The sequence below is a fragment of the Vigna radiata genome, chromosome 7 (genome assembly GCF_000741045.1).
Source record: "Vigna radiata var. radiata cultivar VC1973A chromosome 7, Vradiata_ver6, whole genome shotgun sequence".
NCBI classification, from domain to species: domain Eukaryota; kingdom Viridiplantae; phylum Streptophyta; class Magnoliopsida; order Fabales; family Fabaceae; genus Vigna; species Vigna radiata.
This window is the reverse complement of record NC_028357.1, coordinates 44,219,254-44,243,190: the sequence shown is the minus strand read 5'-3', so window position 1 is coordinate 44,243,190 and position 23,937 is coordinate 44,219,254. Positions and strand designations below refer to the sequence as shown.

At 39.3% G+C, this 23,937-nt stretch overlaps 1 protein-coding gene across 4 annotated transcripts in view; it reads right to left on the bottom strand.

Moving 5' to 3' along the window:
- Window positions 1-6: 6 nt before the first annotated feature.
- LOC106769417 (DNA-directed RNA polymerase 3B, chloroplastic-like) overlaps window positions 7-23,937 on the bottom strand; it is a 40,825-nt gene continuing 16,894 nt past the window's right edge. Inside the window, exons 4-17 of one of the 4 annotated variants that reach the window (XM_014655028.2) lie at window positions 22,486-22,555; window positions 21,909-21,967; window positions 18,601-18,718; window positions 15,075-15,188; window positions 14,674-14,805; window positions 8,875-9,291; window positions 4,939-4,989; window positions 3,466-3,536; window positions 3,046-3,130; window positions 2,812-2,964; window positions 1,655-1,729; window positions 1,432-1,521; window positions 434-481; window positions 7-359 (exon numbers count right to left, since the gene is read on the bottom strand). In XM_014655028.2, the coding sequence (XP_014510514.2) occupies window positions 222-359; window positions 434-481; window positions 1,432-1,521; window positions 1,655-1,729; window positions 2,812-2,964; window positions 3,046-3,130; window positions 3,466-3,536; window positions 4,939-4,989; window positions 8,875-9,291; window positions 14,674-14,805; window positions 15,075-15,188; window positions 18,601-18,718; window positions 21,909-21,967; window positions 22,486-22,555 (1,621 nt within the window). In that variant the 3' untranslated portion in view covers window positions 7-221. The remainder of the gene's footprint in view (window positions 360-433; window positions 482-1,431; window positions 1,522-1,654; window positions 1,730-2,811; window positions 2,965-3,045; window positions 3,131-3,465; window positions 3,537-4,938; window positions 4,990-8,874; window positions 9,292-14,673; window positions 14,806-15,074; window positions 15,189-18,600; window positions 18,719-21,908; window positions 21,968-22,485; window positions 22,556-23,937) is intronic. The other 3 variants (XM_014655030.2, XM_022783853.1, XM_022783852.1) reach the window with 3 other exon arrangements.

The window sequence follows — 23,937 nt, the reverse complement described above, 5'->3', positions numbered from 1 at the left end:
GGTCATGATATCCTTGACTAAGGAATCACAACTCCACAAAGGTAAACCAAGATAAGTAGTTTTTCCAATTGTCATGGCAATAGGAGTAGCAGAAAAGAAGCCATACACTTCCATCCCTTCCTAGGTTTACACTGCCTTGGAACAAAAAATATAAGTATTACACAAATATTCTAATTTTTTGCAACTTTAGATGGAAATTTTGAATATGCTTTAGGATTTTGTTAGTGAAAGGAGAACTTAAAACCTGCAAAACATAAACCAGCATCCCTACAGGCAAGAGCAGTCATCATCATGTGTGAACTGTCTAGTGAATGTATGAAGTTTGGGGGAAATGCAGATCTCTGTTTCTTGGCATCTACCTGGAATGTGAATAGTTTTAACTGAAAATATCAACAGAAAGGAAAGCTGCAAAAATGAGGACGTGTACACTTACTGTGTTACCCTCTCGTCTCAAAGCCAAAAATTGAAGAGATGTTTTGATCTGCAGTCATTGGCGAGATTCATAACTGTCATGCCTCAAGATAGTTAAAAGATCCTTAAACTATTATTTTTTATTAAAATGTATAATTATTGGTTCTGTCTTGGGTTTTTACAGGTTCTTACACAGTGCCTGCAAATCTATATAGCTTATGCTAGGAATATTTTGTAAATGGGCTTGGGCCCTATGTTATGTATTTATGTTCCTCAGCTGTATTCATACACACAAGGGGATGATATCACGTGAATATTTACCATTTCTCTCTACAGCCTAAAAGAAGCGCTTCTTAATTAATACTTGTGTTGAGCTCTGAGAAGCAAACAAGCACACAGCATTATAATGGCTGAGAGATTATGAGCAAATACCAAAAGGTCATACCGAAATAGTTTGAAATGCAGTGGAGTCTTACAGCCACCAAGATTAATTTATTACATATTCCGCAGGTAACTGACTGTTCATAGTCTATCTCCATTGCATTTCCTAATAGCCAGACTTTGTTGAGGTATCTCACAATTGATAGACTATTGGGTTAAATAAATCATCAAACATCTCAAAAGTTACTGAAGTGACGAGTCACCAAAAAAGCAAGTAATACAAAATATGTAGTTTGCAGAGAATAACGGTTATGAATCTTAGCATAACAACTGGTCAAGAAATGGTGAAACACGTACAATTACAGCCATATGGTAGCAACATGTAGAAGAAAGATCTACAGTTCCATGACAATCCATTAACACATCAACCCATTGCATAATGTCACATAAGTTACCATTTTAAGTGGGCTTTTAACAAAATTCGTTCTTTTAACCAGTTAGGTGGATATCTTCCATTGTATATTAGTATGATGGTTTTAACTTGTCACTGTTGAGTAAATTAATGCCAATAACATAAAGAAAGGAGGGGGAGTGGGGAGGGGAGCACGGGGCCAGGAATCACGTTTTATAAAAGCTTACCAGATGACGCTCAGTTTTACAGTATGGCTGTATAACTGGAAGACCAAGAGGAGTGGTCCAACTAACAGGATGATTTTCGGAAGTAATCACCTATCAAAATTTTAAGGTCCCACCATTCAGGAATAGAAAGAAAGCTTGAAAACATGCAGGAACACACACACAACAGTGCCAAAACCAATAGGATTTTAGTATCATTTGAAGTTTAACATGGCTGAGACCAAACCTTTGCGCAATCACCAAGCCAACCCATGATGACGCGTGCAGCTCCAAAAATTTCTCCAAGGGCAGTTAATGTCACCTATAAAATGAGTATCAGAATATAACTACGCAAATCTGTAATAACAACTAAGCAAAAAGAAAAACGAAAAGATTCACTCAACCAAAAAATACAAAGAGAGATATCTCTAACAACTAATAAAGATCCAAAGAGAAATATCTCTAACAAGAGAATAGAGCAGATTTATTGTATAAGCATGTTTTTGCATGTTGGTTCACATGTATTTCCTCTCATATTACAGTTAGATTTAGTAAAACCAAACCCATCAAGAAATAAACAGAGATAGTACTAAATACACAATTCTCTAAAATAATCAATTTGATCATAAAAGTATACCTAGGTTTCATATTGATCAGGTTTAAAAATTAATATTTTGTACTATAAGCCATGAAACACGGACATGGCTATTCAATGGCATGTCTTTGTGTCTCTTACTCCGCTGAAATGTCAAATTTAAAAACATATTTTGCAGCTTCAACACGGCTTTTAAATGTTCTAACACAGCTATAATGAGGTTAGACATGGTGATTTTTCCAGAAGTCAGAAAACTAATGCGTGTAAGTTTGTGGTACAATTATAGAGATAAAGAGTAAACCCTATACAAAAATAATATCAACATTGTATATCTATTGGTAGGAACATTGTTTTATTCTCATATTATATCTCCCTTATACTGTGGAATTCTTGAAGTTGTTAATTTATTTTTAGATGAACGTTAATTAGAGGGTGTCTTTATGGGTGAAATGTCCTAAATGAACTAAATCATTTTTTAGATTGTAGATGATTGATCAGGTTCATTCTTGTATTAGACAACAATGTGTTTAGATTGTTAAATTCGACTAACTTTGTTCTAAATGATTTTGAAAATATAAATTTAAATCAGTCATGATGTGTGTGTATATATGTGCCCCAGTCGCCGTGTCCAACATTTTAGAGACTATAAATGTTGCCGTGGCTGTCTTTATCGTGTCCATGCTTCATAGACCGTAAGTGTTTTAGTAGGGTATAATCTCCTAATGATGCAAGGATAGGAAAAACACATTAAATAAGCTATTGCACTTTCTGACAGCTAACATAGGTCTGATAACATGGCTGAAACTTACTTTAGCAGCATAGCAAGCTGCAGTAAATAAAAGTTGTTCATCATTAATAAGGCCTTTCTCCTGTAATCTTCTCTTCATTTGCTCTCGTGCACCAACAAAAGTAACACCATAAACCGAGGTCATCACCGTCTGCTTGACCAGCTTTCTGTCAATCTGAAAGTTTCCAAAAGTTGGGTGAGTCAAAAGAAGAGATTATACCTAATTGGAGGAACATATATTTTAATTAATACTGACCTGATCAATTAAAACTCTTGCCAACAAAGCATTTGGATAGACAGCTGGATCTTTGTTACTGTCCCTTCTCATAATATCATGAACCCTGCTCAAATATTCATGTAAAAATTAAATACTGATTATGCACAGTAAGTTGGTAAAATTAATTGTATAGTGCAATTAGTACTTTGTTGGGGTGTAGACAAACTACTACTTGTATGATAATATAGTAAGTATATTCAAGCAAAGTAGGTCACGAGGTAACATATTTTAACCAAAAAATCTATATGACTGATATTAGTATTTCAATGCAGTTATGAAGAAATGCATTTTGCATTCAGACTTCAACAAGGGATTAATGTAAAGATTATGAGCTTGAAAACCCTGAAACGGTGGTTTGAATGTGAAGTGTATAAGATGCTGATAATGGATTTAACATACCTAACAGCAATCTCTGAGTAAACGTCAGCTGGTCTCTCACTAGCCACCAAGTTAACAGCAGCAGCCTCCAGCTGACAAATAATTTTTATTCCAGAAAAGTCAATAGAAAATATTATAGAATAATTAATTAGTTTAATTGCCCTTCTTATCAAAATAATTTATGAAAGTGAACACATATATACTTAAAAACTTAGATAAACAGATTCATGTGCTCCTCTAATTGTTGTGCTTTGGTTGCAACTTTGGATTGACTTCTCGATAACAAACTCTTTAGTTGCTGTTGAAATATAATCAGTTATTCAGTATTGAAATTACAGGTCCAACTGACTCACGTGTCCGGGAAATAGAGAGTCTGTATAAAGCATATCTATTTTTTAAGTAGATTAACAAGAAGAAAGACAAGTCCTCTATAACACAATAAGTCAGAAGGCTGCTCTGACTCATCGAAGTTCATGATTAACAATTGGGAGAATGGGGGAAGAAACTAACGATTATAAAATATTATTGATAAAACACCAATTGTAATAGATGGTAAATAGACTTAAATAACACCATGTTACAGAAATTACAGCCATTTCATGCTGTTCTAAAGTCCAGGAACTCGTATAGAGGCTCTGCGTGTCCAGAAACTGTCTAATAAGCACACATAACTGTCTCCTAACATTCACAAACATAAAAGTGAAAATGATAACTGCTCCATAAACTGTCACATATCAGTTATTAAAACTGAGTTTTGGCATTACGGTACAGTCAAACCTCCCGGCTCTTTATTGGTGATTATAATGAAATTCTGCACATTAGTGAAACAACAAAGTTGGAAGAATCAAGCCGGGAGTTTAAACATGAGCCTTCAGAGAGCCATTGGTAGACTGTACCCTACATGGTCTTGGGTACATAGGACATGCTTTCAAATGGTCAAATTGAAGAAAGGCTGAGAGAGAAGAATGAAAGTGAGTAGATCAAGCTACGGCTACAGCTTCTTGATGAGTTATTTTCCATAGATGTGGTCAAACATGTGGAAGCCTCTACTTGAGATCATGATTCTATGCTACTAAATAGTCAAGGTCAACCAAGGGTATCCAGGCTCCTAATTTTCCTAGAATAAACTTTCCAAATAGTGGATCGCTGTGGCCTCGGTGGTCTTAATGCTTATCAATTATATTGCCTCAACATAGTTTTAAATAATGGTCATACTATTGAATATAATACCAAACAAAACGAAGGTAAAAACATTGTAAAGCACCCAAAACAAGACAGTATACCATTTTACATTGAACAAGCTATGTTAATACTCCAAAATAACACTAACATTTCAAAATATAGTGACAAAAAGAAACTAATGAAGAAAGCTATAGAACAATGAATCATACTAAAATTGTTACAAAATCGACAAAGTACAAACTTATGGGCACAAAAAGAAGGGATTATTTCAAGAGTGATTTCAAAATCAAAACGGGATATAAGTAGACTTACAGAATCTCTTCCCAAAGCAGCATAGTGTTGTAAGCCATTACAGGAACCATCCTAAAATTCATCAAAGTAGTGTTGTTAGAAATTTTTAGAAAAGTTACTGTTAGAATCTTTTTATCTCTATTATTTCTATTGAAGTCTTTGTTTTTATTAATTATATTTCTTCCTTATTTAGGAGATTATAATTATCAAGTATTAGTAGAATATCCCTGAAATATAGGGATTCTTTCTTTAGGAGCTATTATTATATTTCTTAAAATAGCTTTATAGCATTGTATATATGGATTTGTAATCTCAGTATAATAAAATATACGTTTTACCCTAAATTATGAGATGGCATCAAAGCTCTCAACATCTGGGAGCCGCCTCTGACTGTGCACTAAAACCCTAGCCGGCAGCCTTCATTGCTGCCACTCTCTTTGTCAAAACAGCCTTCATTGCTGTTACCAACACAACTCTACATTGTAGCGTTCATTGCTGCAGTGTTCTTTCTTTTGTTGTGCTTTTCCTTTCAAATCTCTTCTCTTTATCATCGTTCTGCTGCTTGGACATGGCAGACGACACTCTTGAAGTGGTGCCTACTGCATCACAAAACAATCAGGAACAAGCGGTGCCTACTGCATCACAAACCAATCAGGAACAACTCCAGAACCTCAACAATGCCTACCGCTTAAATGGGACGAATTATTTGTGTTGGAAGTCCCACATCGACTAGAGATAAGGCCAATTTATAATATATAAGTGAGGTACAAACCTCACCTTACAAGCCGGTTTTGTGGGATTGAGTTAGGCTTAAAAACCCACTTTCTAATATGGTATCAGAGCCAGGTTAAAGCCTATCCTAGCGAGTTCTAAGTGGACATTTTTGTTTCTATTTCACCCTTTGTCGGGCCACTATTGGACCACCTAATTTCTACTATCACGCACGAGATGTCTATACCTCGGCGTGAAGGGGGTGTGTTGGAAGTCCCACATCGACTAGAGATAAGGCCAATTTATAATATATAAGTGAGGTGCAAACCTCACTTTACAAGCCGGTTTTGTGGGGTTGAGTTAGGCTTAAAAACCCACTTTCTAATAATTTGAAATGGTCCAGCTTGTTCGCAGAACTTTAAAAGGTAAAGAAAAAGCTAACCACTTGACTGATGATGCTCCTCCAGAAGACGATCCCAGATTTACAAAATGGGATGAAGAAGACTCTATGATCATGGCATGGCTATGGAACTCCATGATCCCAGAAATTACTGATACTTGCATGTTTCTTAATTCTGCAACGGAGATTTGGAATGCAGTGGAGCAGACATACTCAAAAGCTAAAGATGCTGCCCAAATATATGATGTGAAGGTGAAGACTGTCGCTGCCAAACAAGGAACCAAGACTATTACAGAGTATGCCAATCAACTCAAATCACTGTGGATGGAATTAGACTATTACATGGTCATCAAAGCCAAGTGCCTAGAGCACAACACAGTAGGTGATGAAAAGAATGGGTATGTATTCACAAGCAAGGAACAAGAATACAGAATAGTCCAGGAGCTTAACCTCCTTCACCTGGCTCAAAGACCAGTCAGCAAAACAACAAAATGTCTAACTCCCTAACTGCTACAACAAGAGATCCTTTTATAGACCTCTTTCCCGCCCCCTACTTAACTGAATAGCAGTTAAGTCCTCTGCCTCCTATTTTTCCTTTCATAAACTCTCCATGTTCTAACATTACTTCCCCCCTGGAAACTGACCTTGTCCCCAAGGTCAAACTCGGGGAATTGTTCTTGCATCAGCATCCTATCCTCCCACGTTGCACTGTCCACACCTCCATCTTGCCACTCAATTAGTACTTGTTCCCGTTGTTCTCCTTCTTGCTGTTGAACCCTTCTATTCAACACCCTAGCTGGCCAGCACGTCGGACCTCCTACCTGCAAATCTGCGGGCAATTCAGCTTCTACCTGCTTTGTTCCAATTGCTAATTTCAGCTGCGACGCGTGAAAAACGGGATGAATTCTAGCGTTCGCTGGCAATTCTAATCTGAACGCCACTTCTCCTATCTTCTGAACCACTTTGAACGGTCCGTAATATCTAGCCGTTAACTTCGGATGCAATTTCACCGACATTGATGTCTGTCGGTGGGGTCTGATTTTTTAAAAAATACCCAATCCCCTACCTTAATGGTCACGGGTCTCCTCTTCTAATTCGCTTGCTTCACCATTGCATCTTGTGCTCTAGACAAATGGTACCGCAGCTGCTGCAACGCTTCATCCCTGGTTTGTAACTCCTGGGCCACGGCTTCTACCATCGTTTCTCCCGGAATGAACCTTGATAACGTCGGCGGAGGTCTTCCATATACAGCCTCAAACGGTGTGCATTTGACAGCCCCTTGGTAGCTGGTATTATACCAGTATTCTGCCCAGGGAAGGACCACGTTCCACATCTTGGGCGGTTCAAAACAGAAACAGCGTAAATATCCTTCTAACACTCGATTCAACACCTCGGTCTAACCATCGGTCTCTGGGTGGTAAGCTGTGCTCATTCGTAGATGGGTGCCCTGTATTTTAAACATTTCTCTCCAGAATGCGCTTAGGAATAATGGGTCACAGTCACTTACTATAGTCTTGGGAATCCCATGGAGCTTAACGACTTCTCTTACGAACGCTTCAGCTACTATCCGAGCAGTATAGGGATGCTTGAGCGCGATGAAATGCCCGTATTTGCTCAATCGATCTACAATCACCAGTATGGCATCACAACCTTTGGATTTCGGGAGTCTTACAATAAAATCCATGCTACTCAATAAAAGAGCATGGGGCGATTGCATGGGGCGATTGCATGGCCTCTTACGGAACTACTCAATAAAGACCACTTTCATTGGTCTGTGATGAGGCTGAAAATGCTTTCAATCAGCTCAAAGTATACCATGACTTTGCCGTTTTGGCTGCCAGATTTCTCCAAATCACTTGCTGTTGAAACTAACACTTCAAGTACGAGAATGAGGGAAGTGTTGTTAATAAGGAAGACCAGTTTCCTTTTTCATCCAACCGCTGTCTCCAAGAGTCCAATAAAAATCTGCTTATGAAAGACAGTTTATGGCAATTGTGATGTCAGTGCAAAAACAGGGACATTATCTTCTTGGTCAGCATTTTACCATAAAAATAGATCAGAGGAGCTTGAAATTCTTTGTTGACTAAAGGGTTATTGGGGAGGATCAATTTGAATGAACTTCCAAATTTCTCGCTTTTGACTTTGAAGTACAGTACAAACTGGGAATTTTAAATAGAGCAGTCAATGTTCTCTCCAAGCATATGATGTATCATCTTTATCAGGGTTAAATTTGGCTGAATGAGAGTGTGGGAGAAAGAAATTGAAGCAGATGAAGAAACGAGACTGATTATACAAGTCACATTGTGGACAGAGCCCCTTGCCAACTTCTCTAAAAAAGGATTGTTATTCCATAAAGATAGATTGGTGTTACCTGAAAAGTTTTCCAGGCATCCTACCATTTTATCAAAATTTCACTATCACCCCAATGGGCATTCAGGTTTTGATAGAACCTACAAACGAATTTCAATACTTTTTTATTAGGAAGGTACCAAGACTACCATCAAGCACTTTATAGGCAAGTGCAATACTTGACAAAACAAATCATACTGTCCTTTTATCAAATCAAAATATTAAACCGAAAGCTGGATACATATGACAATGATTTTCCAATATGAAGAGCCTACAATCGTTGTAGAAATTTTGTTACAATTTTTTTTTTTCTATTCTGACTTTTCTTATGGTTGTATGTTGCTATTTAGATAGCATAATTTCTATTAATGATCTGGCAGAAATTTTCTACACATCATAAGCCCACAGGGGAGCTTGGAGTCAGTTTGATCACTTATAAAAAAGTAGTCTACAAAGTTAAAACATCTTTTTCAATCCTAAGACTTCCAATGAAATACCTGATGAATAGGCAGGTGTGAGAGAACAGAATTTGGTGACGAGCTTCTTAAGGCTTCTGACAGATTAATAGAAGCAGCAAGGCACTGGAAAGGATCCTCGGCACCTAACCACCACCGATTTCCATTAATAGGGTTATCAGCAGAGTCAAATATATCATGGAGATGATTCTCTACAAAAGCCAGCCGTTCATCATAAGACAGCTTTTCAATACCACCAGCATATAAATTTGCCAAGTGTATTTTCAGCCAATGTAGTCCAGACTTTCCTAATGGGCGCCCTTCAGCAAATTCAAGCAATCCTCGACATAGATCACAACTTAAATGGTTCAAATGAGAGTGCATGGGATATGCTCTACCACGGAAGTCAATATTGTGGGGATAATAAAAGCCTTCCTCCTCTTTCATTTTCTGAGCCACCTGTTTCAAATGATATTGCAATTATTATTCAGTAAGTGAAACATGGAATAGAAAATAATTATTGAAAATTTAGTTGAGATTATGAAACTCATGATCAAATGGAACCAACATTCTACTATGGAAGATCAAGACAAGACCATATGTTAGAGATTCAAGTAAGAATTCTAACTCGATTACACTCTTACGCTCACAGAGACAAACACAACACAGTATGTGATGAATAAAGGGTGTGTATTCACAAGAAAGAAACAAGAATACAAGATAGTCCAGGAGCTTAACCTCCTTCACCAGGTGCTATGACTGGTCAACAAATCAGCAAATGTCTAACTAACTAACTGATATAACAAAGAGATTCTTATATAGGCCTCTTTCCCCAAACCCACTTAACTGACTAGCAGTTAAGTCCTTTGTTTTCCCTTTCTTCTCTCATAGACCCTCCATTCTCTAACATCACTCCCCTCCTGAAAACTGACCTTGTCCCCAAGGTCAAACTCGGGGAATTGTTCCTGTATCAACCTCTAATCCTCCCACGTTGCGTTGTTTGCTCCTCCATCTTGTCACTCTATCGACACTTGTTCACGTTGTTCCCCCTCTTGCTGCTGGACTCTTCTATTTAGCACCTTGGTTGGCCAGCATGTAGGCCCACCGACTTGTAAATCTGCTGGCAGCTCAGCTTCCACCTGCTTCGTCCCAATAGCCAATTTCAACTGAGACACGTGAAAAACAGGGTGAATCCTGGCGTTTGCAGGCAACTCTAATCTGAAAGCCACTTCTCCTATCTTCTGGATCACCTTAAACGGCCCATAGTATCTAGCCATTAACTTCGGATGCAACTTCACCGACATAGAGGTTTATCGGTGGGATCTTATTTTTAAAAACACCCAATCATCTACTTTAATGGTTACCGGCCTCCTCTTTCGATTTGCTTGCTTCACCATCGCATCTTGCACCCTCGACAAGTGATATCGCAGCTGCTGCAACGCTTCATCTCTGGTTTGTAACTCTTGGGCCACAGCTTCCACCATTGTCTCTCCCGGAATAAACCTTGATAACGAAGGTGGGGCTCTCCCATATACCGCTTCAAACGGTGTGCATTTGGCAGCTCCTTGGTAGTTGGTGTTGTACCAGTACTCCGCCCATGGAAGGACCACGTTCCAGGTCTTGGGCTGCTCAGAACAGAAGCATCGTAAGTATCCCTCCAGCATTCGGTTCAGCACCTCTGTTTGGCTGTCTATCTCCGGATGATAGGCTGTGCTCATCCGGAGATGGGTACCCTGCATCTTAAACATTTCTCTCCAAAATGCACTGAGAAATAATGGGTCCCGATCACTTACTATATGGTCTTGGGAATCCCATGAAGCTTTACTACCTCTCTCACAAAAACTTCTGCTACTGTTCGAGCAGTGTAGGGATGTCTGAGTGGGATGAAATGCCCATATTTACTTAGTCAATCTACAACCACCAGTATAGCGTCATGGCCTTTGGATTTCGGAAGCCGCACAATAAAGTCCATGCTGACGTCCTCCCAAATCGCTTGTGGAATGGGTAATGGTTGCAACAGGCTCTGCGGTGACGCCGTCATGTATTTGTGTTGCTGGCACACCAAACAGCGGGTGACATACTCTGTCACTGATTTCTTCATCCCGACCCAGTATAGCGACTGTGCCAATCTCCTGTAAGTTCTATAAACCCCCAAGTGGCCCCCCGTCGGTGTGGTATGAAATTCGGCCAACAATTTCTGTACCCACTCAGACTTTGCCGGAATAACCAGCCTCCCCTTGTAGTGCAACCGTCCGTTTTCAATGGTGTAAGCTAGATATTTGTTGGGATCCCGTGTGACGCCTTCTATGAATTTTTTCAAGTCATCATCTTCCTCCACTTCTCTCATCACGTCTTGGAAATCTTTCCAATACGGCCTCATTATCCCCATCAATTCAACTCCCCCGTCTTCCCCTTCGATCTCAGTCTCGCCATCTAACTCCTCGCTGCTTTTTCGTGACAGCACATCAGCCACCCGGTTGCTAGCTCCCGTTTTATACACTGTGTCAAAATCGTAGCCGAGCAATTTGGCTATCCAGTGTTGCTGCGCTTGTGTCGTCACCCTCTGCTCCAGCAAAAATTTCAGACTTCTCTGATCAGTATACACCACGAATTTTTGGCCCAACAAATACGGTCGCCAGTGTTGCACCGCCAGGGCCACCGCCATCAATTCTTTCTCGCAAATCGACTTGCCCAAGGTCACCTCCGATAATGCTTTGCTGAAGTAAGCTATCGGTCTCCTTTTCTGGGTGAGCACCGCTCCTATTCCTGTTCCCGACGCGTCGCATTCCACCTGGAAGGGTTGCGAGAAATCCGGCAACGCCAACACCGGTGCTATGGTCACCGCTACTTTCAATCTTCCCATCGCTTCCCTGGCAGCCTCGATAAAAGCAAAGTTCCCCTTTTTCAACATCTCTGTAAGAGGCTTGGCTATCTTCCCATAGTCTCAGATGAATCGCCGGTAATATCCGATGAGACCCAAGAATCCCCTCAACGCCTTCAGTGTTTTTGGTTCTTCCCACGCGACTACCCCCTCCTCCGTGATGACGTGCCCCAAATATCTAATCGTCTTCTTCCCGAACTCACTCTTCTTCTGATTGGCCACCCAGTGGTGTTGCTGTAAACAGCTCAACACCTGCTCAACGTGTCGCAAATGCTCGACCCATGTCGCACTATAGATGAGTATGTCGTTAAAAAAGACGAGCACAAACCTTCGCAGGCATGGTTTGAAGAGATCTTTCATGGCGCTCTGGAAGGCTAAGGGGGCATTTGTGAGACCGAATGGCATCACAAGAAACTCGTAATGTCCTAAGTGAGTGCAGAACGCCGTTTTCTGCACGTCGTCTTCACTCATCCTGATCTGGTGATACCCGGTTTTGAGGTCCACCTTCGAAAAATACCGTGCACCGTGAAGCTCGTCCAGCAGCTCTTCGATCACCGGAATCGGAAACTTATTGGGAACAGTGGCGCGGTTGAGAGCTCGGTAGTCGATACAGAACCGCCAACTCCCATCCTTCTTCTCGACGAGGATGACCGGACTTGAGTAGGGACTTATACTCGGCTGGATAATTCCTGCATGCAGCATTTCCGACACCTGTCTCTCGATCTCTTCCTTCATGGCGTGTGGATAACGATAAGGACGCACGTTGACAGGGTCGGTGCCTTCTTTCAAAGTAATCCGATGCTTCTCCTTTTTATTAGGTGGCAAACCTTGGGGTTCCCGAAATACCCCTGCATGTCGTGTCAAAACTCTCTCCAAGTCCCCTTTTTGGTCTTCAGTCAATTCTTCTTTTACTCCCTTCTTCTCGCTCCCCTTCTCGCCCTCCATACTCCATACCATCGCCCAAACCTCTACCTTACTCAGCTTCAGCAACTTCTCCGATCCGACCACCCGTTTTTCCAACGTCGGATTGCCCTTAACAACCACCCTTCTCCCTGCATGTTTGAACGCCATGGTGGACTCCCTCCAGTTGAGAGTAATCTCCCCCAGCTTGGCCAACCACTCCACTCCGAGGATCATGTCGACACCCCCCAGGTCGAATAAGTAAAATTTTTCCTCTATCGCTACTCCCCCCATGTCGACCACTACCTTCGGGCAACATCCACTGGTCCTTTTCTTATGTCCGTCTCCCAGACTCACCTGGTAGGGAGGGGTGTCCTCTTGTGCAAGCTGCAGTTCCTCCACAACCGTCTACTCACGAAGTTGTGGCAGGCGCTACTGTCACCAGAATTAGAACGTCCTTCTACCCCACTCGACCTTGCAATTTCAGCGTCTTGGGCTGGGTTAATCCCCCGGCAGAGAACGCCGACACTCCATGCATGGGGTTTCTGTTTCGACCTCCATCCCCTCTTCACCGCCTTCTTCATTTTCGGCCAGTAACACCACCCGCAAACTCTTCTCCGGGCACTGATGGCCAGGGCCGAAAGGTCCCCCAAAGCGAAATCACAAGCCTTCTTCCCGGCGTTTCAGAAACTCTGGGTAAGGTAGGTTACGTGTGTTTCTTCCCCTGTTCTCCCCTCCGCCAACATTTCCGCTTCTCGCCGTCACATTCCCCGTCGCTCTGTCTTGCCTCACCGACCCACTGCTTTCGGCCGGACTAATTCTTCCAGAAGTGCTTCTCTGTGGCTCGGTCCTAGCCACCACCGCTCCTCCACCAGAAGGTCGCCCCCATAGAGTTGGGTTCTTAGTTCCGGCCCATCCCATCAATCCTAGACCCCGAAGAGCCTCTTCGACGTCACGCACGATCTTCATCGCGGTCATTAGATCTCGCGGGTCATGTGGCCTCATCTGACATCTCAACTCCTCTCGTAATCCCGCCAAAAAATATCCCAACAGTTGGTGATCAGTGAATTCCTTCGTCTGTCCCGTTAACGCCTCGAATTCCCTGACGTATTCTTCCACGGTGGTTGTTTGTCGGATCGCCGCCATCCTCTCAAAAATTCCCCCACGGTGCCGACTCTCGAATCCTATCAACAACGCTTCCTTCAGCCCCTCCCATGACTGGTCCTTCGCTTTATCCTGCCAGAATTTAAACCAATACCCGGCGCTCCCCTCCATACTAATGTGCGCTAGCTCAACTTTCTCGTCTTCCGCCACCCTTTGGATCGCGAAAAATTTCTCCGCCCTGCTAATCCAATTCAAAGGGTCGGGTCCTTCAAAGATAGGCAATTCCACCATTCTTCTCCAATTGGTAGCTTTTCTGGACGCTCCCCACCTCCTCTACCATCACTGGGACGGCCACCCCCGTGATCATTGACGGACCCCTGGCTCCTGTCAGAATTGTCATCGGCTGTTTTGGCACGAGCCCCCATCATCCGCATTAAATCTTGAATATCTTTGCGCATGGCAATGGATTCTTGCCGATTCATTCCAATCGCCACTCCACAACGCTCATCCTTCCCTCCATAGCACCCTCTCTCCTCCGCACAGATCCAATAGGTCGGACCACTTTGTTAGAGATTCAGGTAAGAATTCTAACTCGATTACACTCTTACACTCACAGAGACAAACACAACATAGTATGTGATGAATAAAGGGTGTGTATTCACAAGAAAGAAACAAGAATACAAGATAGTCCAGGAGCTTAACCTCCTTCACCAGGTGCTATGACCGGTCAACAAATCAAGAAATGTCTAACTAACAAACTGATACAACAAAGAGGTTCTTATATAGGCTTCTTTCCCCAAACCCACTAGCAGTTAAGTCCTCTGTTTTCCCTTTCTTTTCTCATAGACCCTCCATTCTCTAACACCATGGGTCACTGATTAACATATAAAACTGGAATTTTCAATTCTTCAAATCATAAAATGGAGAAGTACTGATATTTGGAGGAGAGGTCTTACAGAAAGCTTGAGTTCCGTGTCACATCTTAGAGAATGTCTCTCTAGATTAATTTTCTCAGCCTTCTTTACACTCCACTTCCATTCCTGAATTTGTTTTAATCCCTCTAAACGTGGCCTCTCTGGTATAGGAACCTACAAGTCAATTTAGAATATATATATATATATATATATATATATATATATATATATATATATATATATAGGTCAGACAAATTACATAGAATAGGAATGCTGAAAACTCGTCAAACTTCAAGCATTTGATGAATATATTTAATTAGTTTATGTTAAACTTCCTTTCATTTATTTATCTTTGTCGTCTAATTTTTAAAATAAACTGAGAAACAGAAAAAACACCTATAAAGATATCTCTAAAAACAGAAATACATACTGTTTATGCTTACATCTTTACGATCTATCAAACCTGCAATGTTACCTCCTGCAGCCCAGAGGTACTCCACAACACCAAGTACTCTTCCATTTACTCGCCATTTGGTGCTGCCAAGTGTATCTAGGGCCTACAAAAATTTGTTATTAAAAAAAAAAGGTTAAGGTTATACACCAAGAGCATGGTATCAAAATAAGACTAAAGAAGAAAGTGTTGAAAAGAATTGTGCCTCTGTACAAGGAAAATTAAAAAGAATGATACCCAAATAAGATTTTAAGATATAATTAATTGTTCAATTCAAAGCACCTTTAAACGTAGGAGATATTGCCATGTTACTTTTATAAAAAGAAAATGTTATCTAAATGTTGTTAGTTAAATGCGAACTATGAAATAATGAAAGAGATGAGAGGAAATCTCCCTTGTGTTAAATCCACACATAGGGTTCTCTATTTATAATAGAAGAAATATGGGTTAAGCCTAAAATACAAATAAGAAATATAAACAAACTAAATAAGAATTATAAACTAACTAACTAAAGATAAGAGATAAATATAAACTAAATATAATATATCTAACACTCCCCCTCAAGCTGGAGCATACAGATTGTATGTACCAAGCTTGTTACTAAAATAATCCATAAAGACTTGGTGAAAATATATGCTTCTGCACTCGAGAGACACCAAATTGCTAATGATTTGCAAGACGACATAGAAGACAAAATACCAACCCAAAAGACTCGCCCTGAGCAACAAATATGGGAGGTTGCTCCATGTAAATCTCTTCTTGCAAATCGCCCTTGAAGAATGCCGCCATTGGATAAAGAGGTAATTGTTGGAGAGCCACCACGGCTATAAATAAACTAACAACAAACCATCTTTTCCATGAAAAAAGCATATATGGACGGGTCAAACGCAACGGTGAAAAGAGAGGTCAGAAGAGACAGCAACGGAAGAAGCCATGGATAAACAGGAGAGAGAAAGAAACCCTAAAAATTCAACATGCTCTGATTGCCTCAACGACCACAAGAGGCGATTCGGATGGAGCGGTCGTCAGTTGATTCTGGAACTCCGGCGAGGTTCCAGCAAGATTCCGGCGAGATTCTAGCGGGATTCCGGCGAGGTTCCGGTGAGGTCAGGTGAAGATCCGGCGAAGTTCCGGCGAAGGATGATGACCGACGACGAGTAGCGGTGATGCACTGCGGATGCAGTGGCCTTTCTTGGCTGCAGCAGAATAACATAGGTTGAAAGACTTTTAGTAGGGGCTGCCGGCGGCCATGGCGGCCGGCCGCTAGCAGATAGCGAAGACAATGACTAAAGAATCAGAGAACCAGGCTCTAATACCATATGAAATAATGAAAGAGATGAGAGGAAATCTCCCTTGTGTTAAATCCACACATAGAGCTCTCTATTTATAATAGAAGAAATATGGGTTAAGCCTAAAATACAAATAAGAAATATAAACAAACTAAATAAGAAATATAAACTAACTAACTAAAGATAAGAGATAAATATAAACTAAATATAATATATCTAACACGAACCATAGTATGTATTATGCCAATTTATAGAATAAAACTCAATGGGAAGGAGGGTAGTTTAGAAAAAGGTGAGTTTAGAAGTAATATACACTTGAAGTTGAGGACAAAAACAATGGTAGCCCTTAGAGGCACGAGTAACCAAGAAAAATACACTTCATATATTTGGCAGAAAGTTCATCTTTACCTCAACTAAGGTCATGGAAAGCATGCAGTAAATAACATGTTATGAGAATTGCATCACCCTAGAAGCAAATATGAGCATTGTGGCAAAGAAGGATATGGGCAATTTCAACCGAGTGTCAATTCCTTCTTCCAGTGGCACCATTCTGTTATGTTATGTGAAAACAAGACGTTTGATGAAGAATACTCTGTATACTCAAAATAGACTAAAACTAGCAAGACATATTCACAAGCATTGTGAATGCATAAAATTTTAATAGAATTGCGAAATTGATTTTGAATTTCAATTGAGAAACTTTGGAATTCAGAAAAATCATCAAAATGATTTTTCACTAAGAATAACATAGTATATCAGGGAAAAATCATCAATAAAAGTAATAAAAACCCTAAGTTGAAATAACACAACTACGACCCAAATATCTTAATGAACCAAGACAAAAGGGGAGAAAACACTTTTATTAACTTGAGCATTGTAGGTACGATGAGTGTGTTTTCCTAAGTGGCAAACTTGCATTGAAAGAATGAATTGTGAGAAAAACTTACAACCATAAGATAAATTTTGGTAATACTAGGATGGCCTAAGTGTCAATGCTCAAGAGATTGAGATACAGTGGAAAATACAAGAAATTGATTGTGACAGATAGTATAATCCTCAAGACTCATGTTGTACTCCAGTTGTGTGTCCAGTATGCTAATCCTAAACAAGAACAAAAACAAAATGAACAAATAAATTTTGGGTGCTATTGAGCTTGCTAATGGAGATTAAATCAAAAGGACGCCTAGGAATATAAAGCTCAAAATCATGGAAGTGGTTGTGTTCAACCAATGTTATGAATTTTATTTGAGTCTTCTACCACGGTAGCAACGGGTAAAGTGTGTTCAACGGCTTGTATATCATGGTTTTCCAGCTTTATATAAACAAGATTGGAGACGATGTTGTTAGTCGATGAGCATCATTGGAGTAAACTCTCTTGGATTTGTTCCAGACATCATAATAGATAGTAAAATCTTGGTTTTGGGTTGCAATTTAACATCAATGGAGAGCTAGAGAACACTACGCAAAGTTACCCAAAGCTACCGTCTAGTTTGTTTAGTAATGGGAATATCTTTGGCCTGTTTGGTCAAGTGGTTATCGTGACCTTGACCCTAGAACCACAACATGACAGCAGCAGCCCAAGAGCTATAGTTGCTTATCCTGGTCATTTTTTCACATGGAATCAGTGAAACAGTGGTAAAAGACACTGCAAAACGATACTTTAAAGGAACTGTTGGAAGTCATGGGAATGAACCTAAAAGGGACACCTAAGTGTGACTAGGTATGAGGAAGGAGGCAGAGGGCGTATAGTATATCACAGGCACGTGCAACACATGCCTGGAAGAAGCTGCTTGTGTGGGCATGTGAGACAGTGGAATGGAGTGATGAAAAAAGCTTGGTGGCTGCCAAGGAGGGTGATTCTGGTCGCTGATAGTCACCAAAGGAAAATAACACTAGGAGATGGAGGGAAAGGCCACAGAGTGGCCGTGGGTACAGTTCACCCAAGAAAAAAGAAAAGAAAAGAAAAGAAAAAGTAGGAGCCTTCTGCAGATCAAAAAACCTAAACTACTGGGTACCACAATATTAAAAAAATGTTATGAGTGTTGTGTGACAAATGCAGACAACATGGTATGTATTTATATCAATTTAAAAAAATGAAATACAATAAATTCTTACATGATAATCAGGAATCAATGATTAATTTCCTATAATTTGTAACAGCTAATGACTAATACCTTCTAAGAACTTTCATGGTAATGAAAAAGGGAAATAAAAATTTATATAAAGTACCTCAAAAACTTTTCGCAATTGTTTCCTCCCAACATTCTTCATTACATCTTGCTGCTTCTTGGATCCATGAGTGCGCATGATATAAGATGTCAAGAACAAATAGCCACCATTTTCATACCTGGAAAGACGGTGGTCAGATGCTAGACATGCAGTCTTATGAAAGGAGAGAGAAGCACCTAAGAATTTAAGGTTGTAAAGATGATGTAAAATTGCTTCTAAAAAGAAATGGCTATAAGTTGTTAAGTTCGCTGTTCAATTCAAATTTGTTATTCTCAATTGAGACCTAATGAAAAGATTAAAAACTACACATATTTCTAATGGATTAAACCATACAAAGGATGAGTGAATATATAGATACAAGAAACCAAAAATAAGGGGGGAATGAAATAAATCTATCCTAATTAAAAAGGTACAACGAATTTCCTATAAATAGGCTAATTGCATAAATACAAATCAAATTATAATCTCAAATACTTCCTATGAAAACATAATATCTAATGTGGACCATCTGTGTTACATATAAAAGAGGAAGTAAAATGTTTGAAGCAAGAAGCAAAAGCCATAGAAGTTTTGAAGATAGTTTTTGCTTTTCGTAAGTTCCAAACATTGAAAATGGCAAGCTAGCCCAGGACCTAGATGATAGTGATTAGAGAGTAAATCCTTAAATCCTAGAAAACAAGATTCTATTATACAATTGATTAGAATCCTAAAATCCAAATTTATTTAGATAACACTACTTATCTTTGTAACTGCTTTTGTTTTATAATGGTATGGCCAATCATTGTAGGTATAATGGTAGATGCTCTGGACCAAGTTAATATTATATCTTTTTCCGCTTGTGTGTTAAGTTTATTTATTTTTCTTAATAGATGATTCGCTACAAAAGGATTTTTTTTTAGTGAACGCGTCACAGTTAATTACTCCTTTTTCTTGTAAAGACGAAGAAACAATTTCTATTTTCTCTACTATTTAGTACGACAACGAAGAATCAAATTATCACTATATTTCTTCCTTTTTCTACTTCTTCTTCCAAGTGCAGGAAAACCCTAAGGAGTTGCAGGTTTTTTTCTACCAATTGGGGCCCTCCCTTCACCACCCCCATGCGGATGGTCTACAGGGTTCATAACTACTCCTAGGATGTTTACCTAGCCAACATTTAGATCCGGCTCTACCTAAATTTTTCTGGTTTAACCCAACATTTCCCACTTGTCCAACTGTTGCCGAGCAGTTTTTGGATATCAACACCAGACTCCGCACTGTACTCGAAACGTACTTCTGAGCCACTCGCACCGCAAGAATGATACCATGTTAAGAAGTGGACTTTAAGCCTGAGTCAACCTTACAAAACCGGCTTGTAAGGTGAGGTTTACACCCACTTATATACTATAAATTGGCCTTATCAGCCTTATCTCTAGTCGATGTGGGACTTCCAACACACTCCGTCACACCGAGGTATATACATCTCGAGCGTAAGACTAGATATTAACGGGTGGTCCGATAATGGCCTGATAAGGGATGGAACAATATGTCCACACAAATCTCGCTAGGATAGACTCTAACTTGGTTCTGATACCATATTGAGAAGTGGATTTTAAGCCTAACTCAACCCCACAAAATCGGTTTGTAAGGTGAGGTTTGCACCCACTTATATACTCTAAATTGGCCTTATCTCTAGTCAATGTGAGTCTTCCAACACAAAGACATTACACAAACGACACTCACGAGTTATCAAGGGAAAAGGAGTAGGATTGCCTTTATGAATATAATGGAGTTGACCTATCCGGGAAAGAAGTAGATGGACAATTGAGGTGAGTCGAAGAATAAGTAGTGCTTGAGAAGCAGGAAAGGAATACCTTCAAAGAAATTGATAATTTCTAACGTGTAAAGCTGATGTGCAGAAGGACAGTGACATTGATACCTCTAAACTCTAGAACAGTCAAGGAAAACATGCTTCACAACACAAGCAAAATAGTTTGTCAAGTCTTGGACTAAGATCAAGAACTGAGCAAGTGGAGCCAAAATCCTGAGGAGGAATACAAACCATGGATTCATTAGAAAACAATACAGAATGAAGCACCTTGTCTTGATTAGTGGACATAGCATTTCACTTATAAAAAATGAAATAAGGACAATATTGCCCCAAAACTTCAAAGGCGAAATAGTACTCATAAGTAAAGTACATGCAATTTCCATAATATAACTGTTTATATTAATAATACCATTTTATTGAGTATAAGGACAGAAACACAAAAGTATTAATCCACTATTGACCATAAAAGAAATACAAGGAGTTGAAGAATACTTTCTTTTGCATTATCACTACATAGAATATAAATAGAACAATCAAACTAATTTAGAATTATTTTAAAGAATTTTTTAGTTACACCATATAATTTTGATAAAAATCCACATGCATATGGAAAACTCACCAATAATGATTACAAAAAACCCATCCTAGAACAAGTGACACAACCTTGACATCGTACATTACAGTGAATAACAGCAAAAGGAGCATAGTTTGTGACTAGACACTGCAAGGATACCAAGAAAAAAAATGTTTTTCAAGCTGACAAGATTCACACTCTAAGTACTACAAATAAGATTAATGAGGAACCTAATGAGGAACCCTTTCTTTAAATTTTTAAGATTTTGGCTCAACCAACAACAAAGAAGATTAGGAGACCTTGTACTGGTGCATGCAACCGAGGGTTAAGACTGGAGGTAATAAATCCCACGTGATTCATATCATGTACCAATTGTCACCTTATATTCCTATTCTATATAAAAATAGAATCAGAAGAGAAGTCTATAAAATAATTTTGACTACGAGTTAGAGGACTTACAGAAATCAAATTAAAAACGTAATTAGAGACAAGAACATAATCAGGAGATAAAGATGGAAGAGTGAATGACCATTGCCACTAGTTTTAGCTTTTGACACACCTACAAAGTAATGTGGTGAGGAGTTTTAAGTTGGGATGATTTAGATTTAAGAAAAGGATAACCAAGTACATGATTAGAAGCACAAGAATCCATAATCAAATGGTCAACAAACGAGGATTGAGAGAGACAGCATATAATTACGAGTATAAGCAACTGTGGCTAAAGATGATGCCCTGAAGTGCAAAAACTCCGTGTACTCATCATTGGATAACATATTATGCTGTGTTCTTAGGCTCAAAGTCCACCTCTCTCCAGCTTTGAGAAGGGTTTAAACATGGCAATGACTCAAGCCAAGTCTCATTAAATCTAACCAATGCAGATATTTCAACATGAAACACTAGTATGAGCCATTCCACGTGCCATACCCTTTCCACTTTTTTGGAGGTACTAGCATTGGCATGTAAGGCATTAACATATGCTTAACCTGTACAAAACAAATGCATAGATTAATAAAAAATAACAGATTAAGATAAGGTATTGTTATCCTCTCCTTTGGGAAAGAATAAACCCTTACTAACATTAAAAGAAAACAGATTTACAAATAACAAACAGAAGAACATCTTAGAAGAAATGTGAATGTTCAATGATTTCAGGAAAAAAAAAAAACCTTCATGCATTTATCTAGGACTAGCAAGAAAAGATAAAGTACTTTAAAGCACAAAAATCTCTTCACCAGGAAGTTTACAAAAACCAATTAGAATCCAGGTGTTAAGGACCTTCTGTACCTCCACCTGAATACAAGTTCTTTAGGGGAAGGAGAGTAATAAGAAGTTCAAAAACTAATTTACAGCAGGATAATGCAATACCGTTATACACAATTATTAATTTGCTTTGCTTTCACGCTCAGTAAAATGAAAACTTTTACAATTCAGTAGGACAAATTCAACTTCAAGTTATTGTTAAAACAGATCAGGAGGGTGGGGGATAGATCTCTCAACTTACAGATTTATCCATCCCAGCAAGGACTAAGGGATCACATTCTATAACACCATAGTTCTTCAAAATCTTTTGCCTACAAATATCAAACAGATATTCAAAATATAACAATAAAAACACACGGGTTAAATGAAGTCACTTTGATCAAATCATTAAACACCTATCTTTGGAGATATTTTGTTGTTCACACTCTAAAAGATCTATAATTGACATACACATGAAATGAGTCCCTCTTCAAAATGTGAGATTTGTGAAAAATAACACTGATTTATTATTCAAATTGTGAAATGGTGAAGGAGAAATCTCCCTTGTGTATTGCATACACATAGGGTTGTTTATTTATAATGTAAAATTAGGGTTAAACCCTAGATACAAAATGGGCTGAGCCCAATTAACATAAGTACACAACTTAACATCTAACACAAATCATAAAAAGTACAATTTGATACCCTCTATTTGTAATAATCTAATTCTCCTAAAAAGGGAAATAGGAAAACTAGGAAATCTAGAGAAAATAAAATAAAATAAAAGATTATGTATCTATTTCCTATAATTAGGAAGATTCTAAAGATATTGTCTCAAATAACAACACTCCCCCTCAAGCTGGATCATACAAGATTGTATGAACCAAGTTTGGAATAGACAAACTCAATCAGAGATAAAGTCAATAAACCCAATAAACCAACTTGGACAAACTTCTACTTGGACAGCAATGGATGAGGGCGAACTAACACCATGAAACTTCAACTTGGACAGCAATGGACGAGAGAGATTTCCATCAAAAATGGATGATGACTTGGAGCAGCAAACAGCAACAAACTGCAAGAACGGATGAAGGGCCTGCAGTGGCGAATAGCAACAAACTGCAGGGATTGGATTGCCATCAATAGTTGCGAACAGCAACAAAACTTCAAGGGACTTAACTACCCTAAACAGCAATAAGCCTTCAGGAAACATCTGTCCTGCAGAGGCAAACAACAACAGACCTGCAGGGACTACACTACCCTGCAGCGGCTGGAACTTTCTTCCTCCTCACGACTAAACAACAGAACGTGAAGGTGGAAGAACTGGTGAGAACCGATCCGTACGAGGGACAAAACCGAATCCCATAACCTCGAAAGAGTCAATTTAGCGGGCAGTCCTAAAGAACAACTCTTAGTGAGCTGTTATAACAAAGCATTGACAGAAACCAAAAAACACCATGGCATCAAAAAGCCAAAGACAGGTTGGAGGTCCAAAGTTCTCTGCTGGATTACTACTAAATGGTGATACTTAACACTGTATCACAAGAAGTACGGGCTAAACTTTAGCCCAAGAAGGAAGTTCTCTTTAGGGGCTTAAAAATATTTCCCCTCAGACAAATTCTGGAAGTATAGCTTATAGCTAGGTCAGATTCAACTCTGGAAGTATAGCTTATAGCAAGGTCAGATTCAACTCTGGAAGTATAGCTTATAGCTA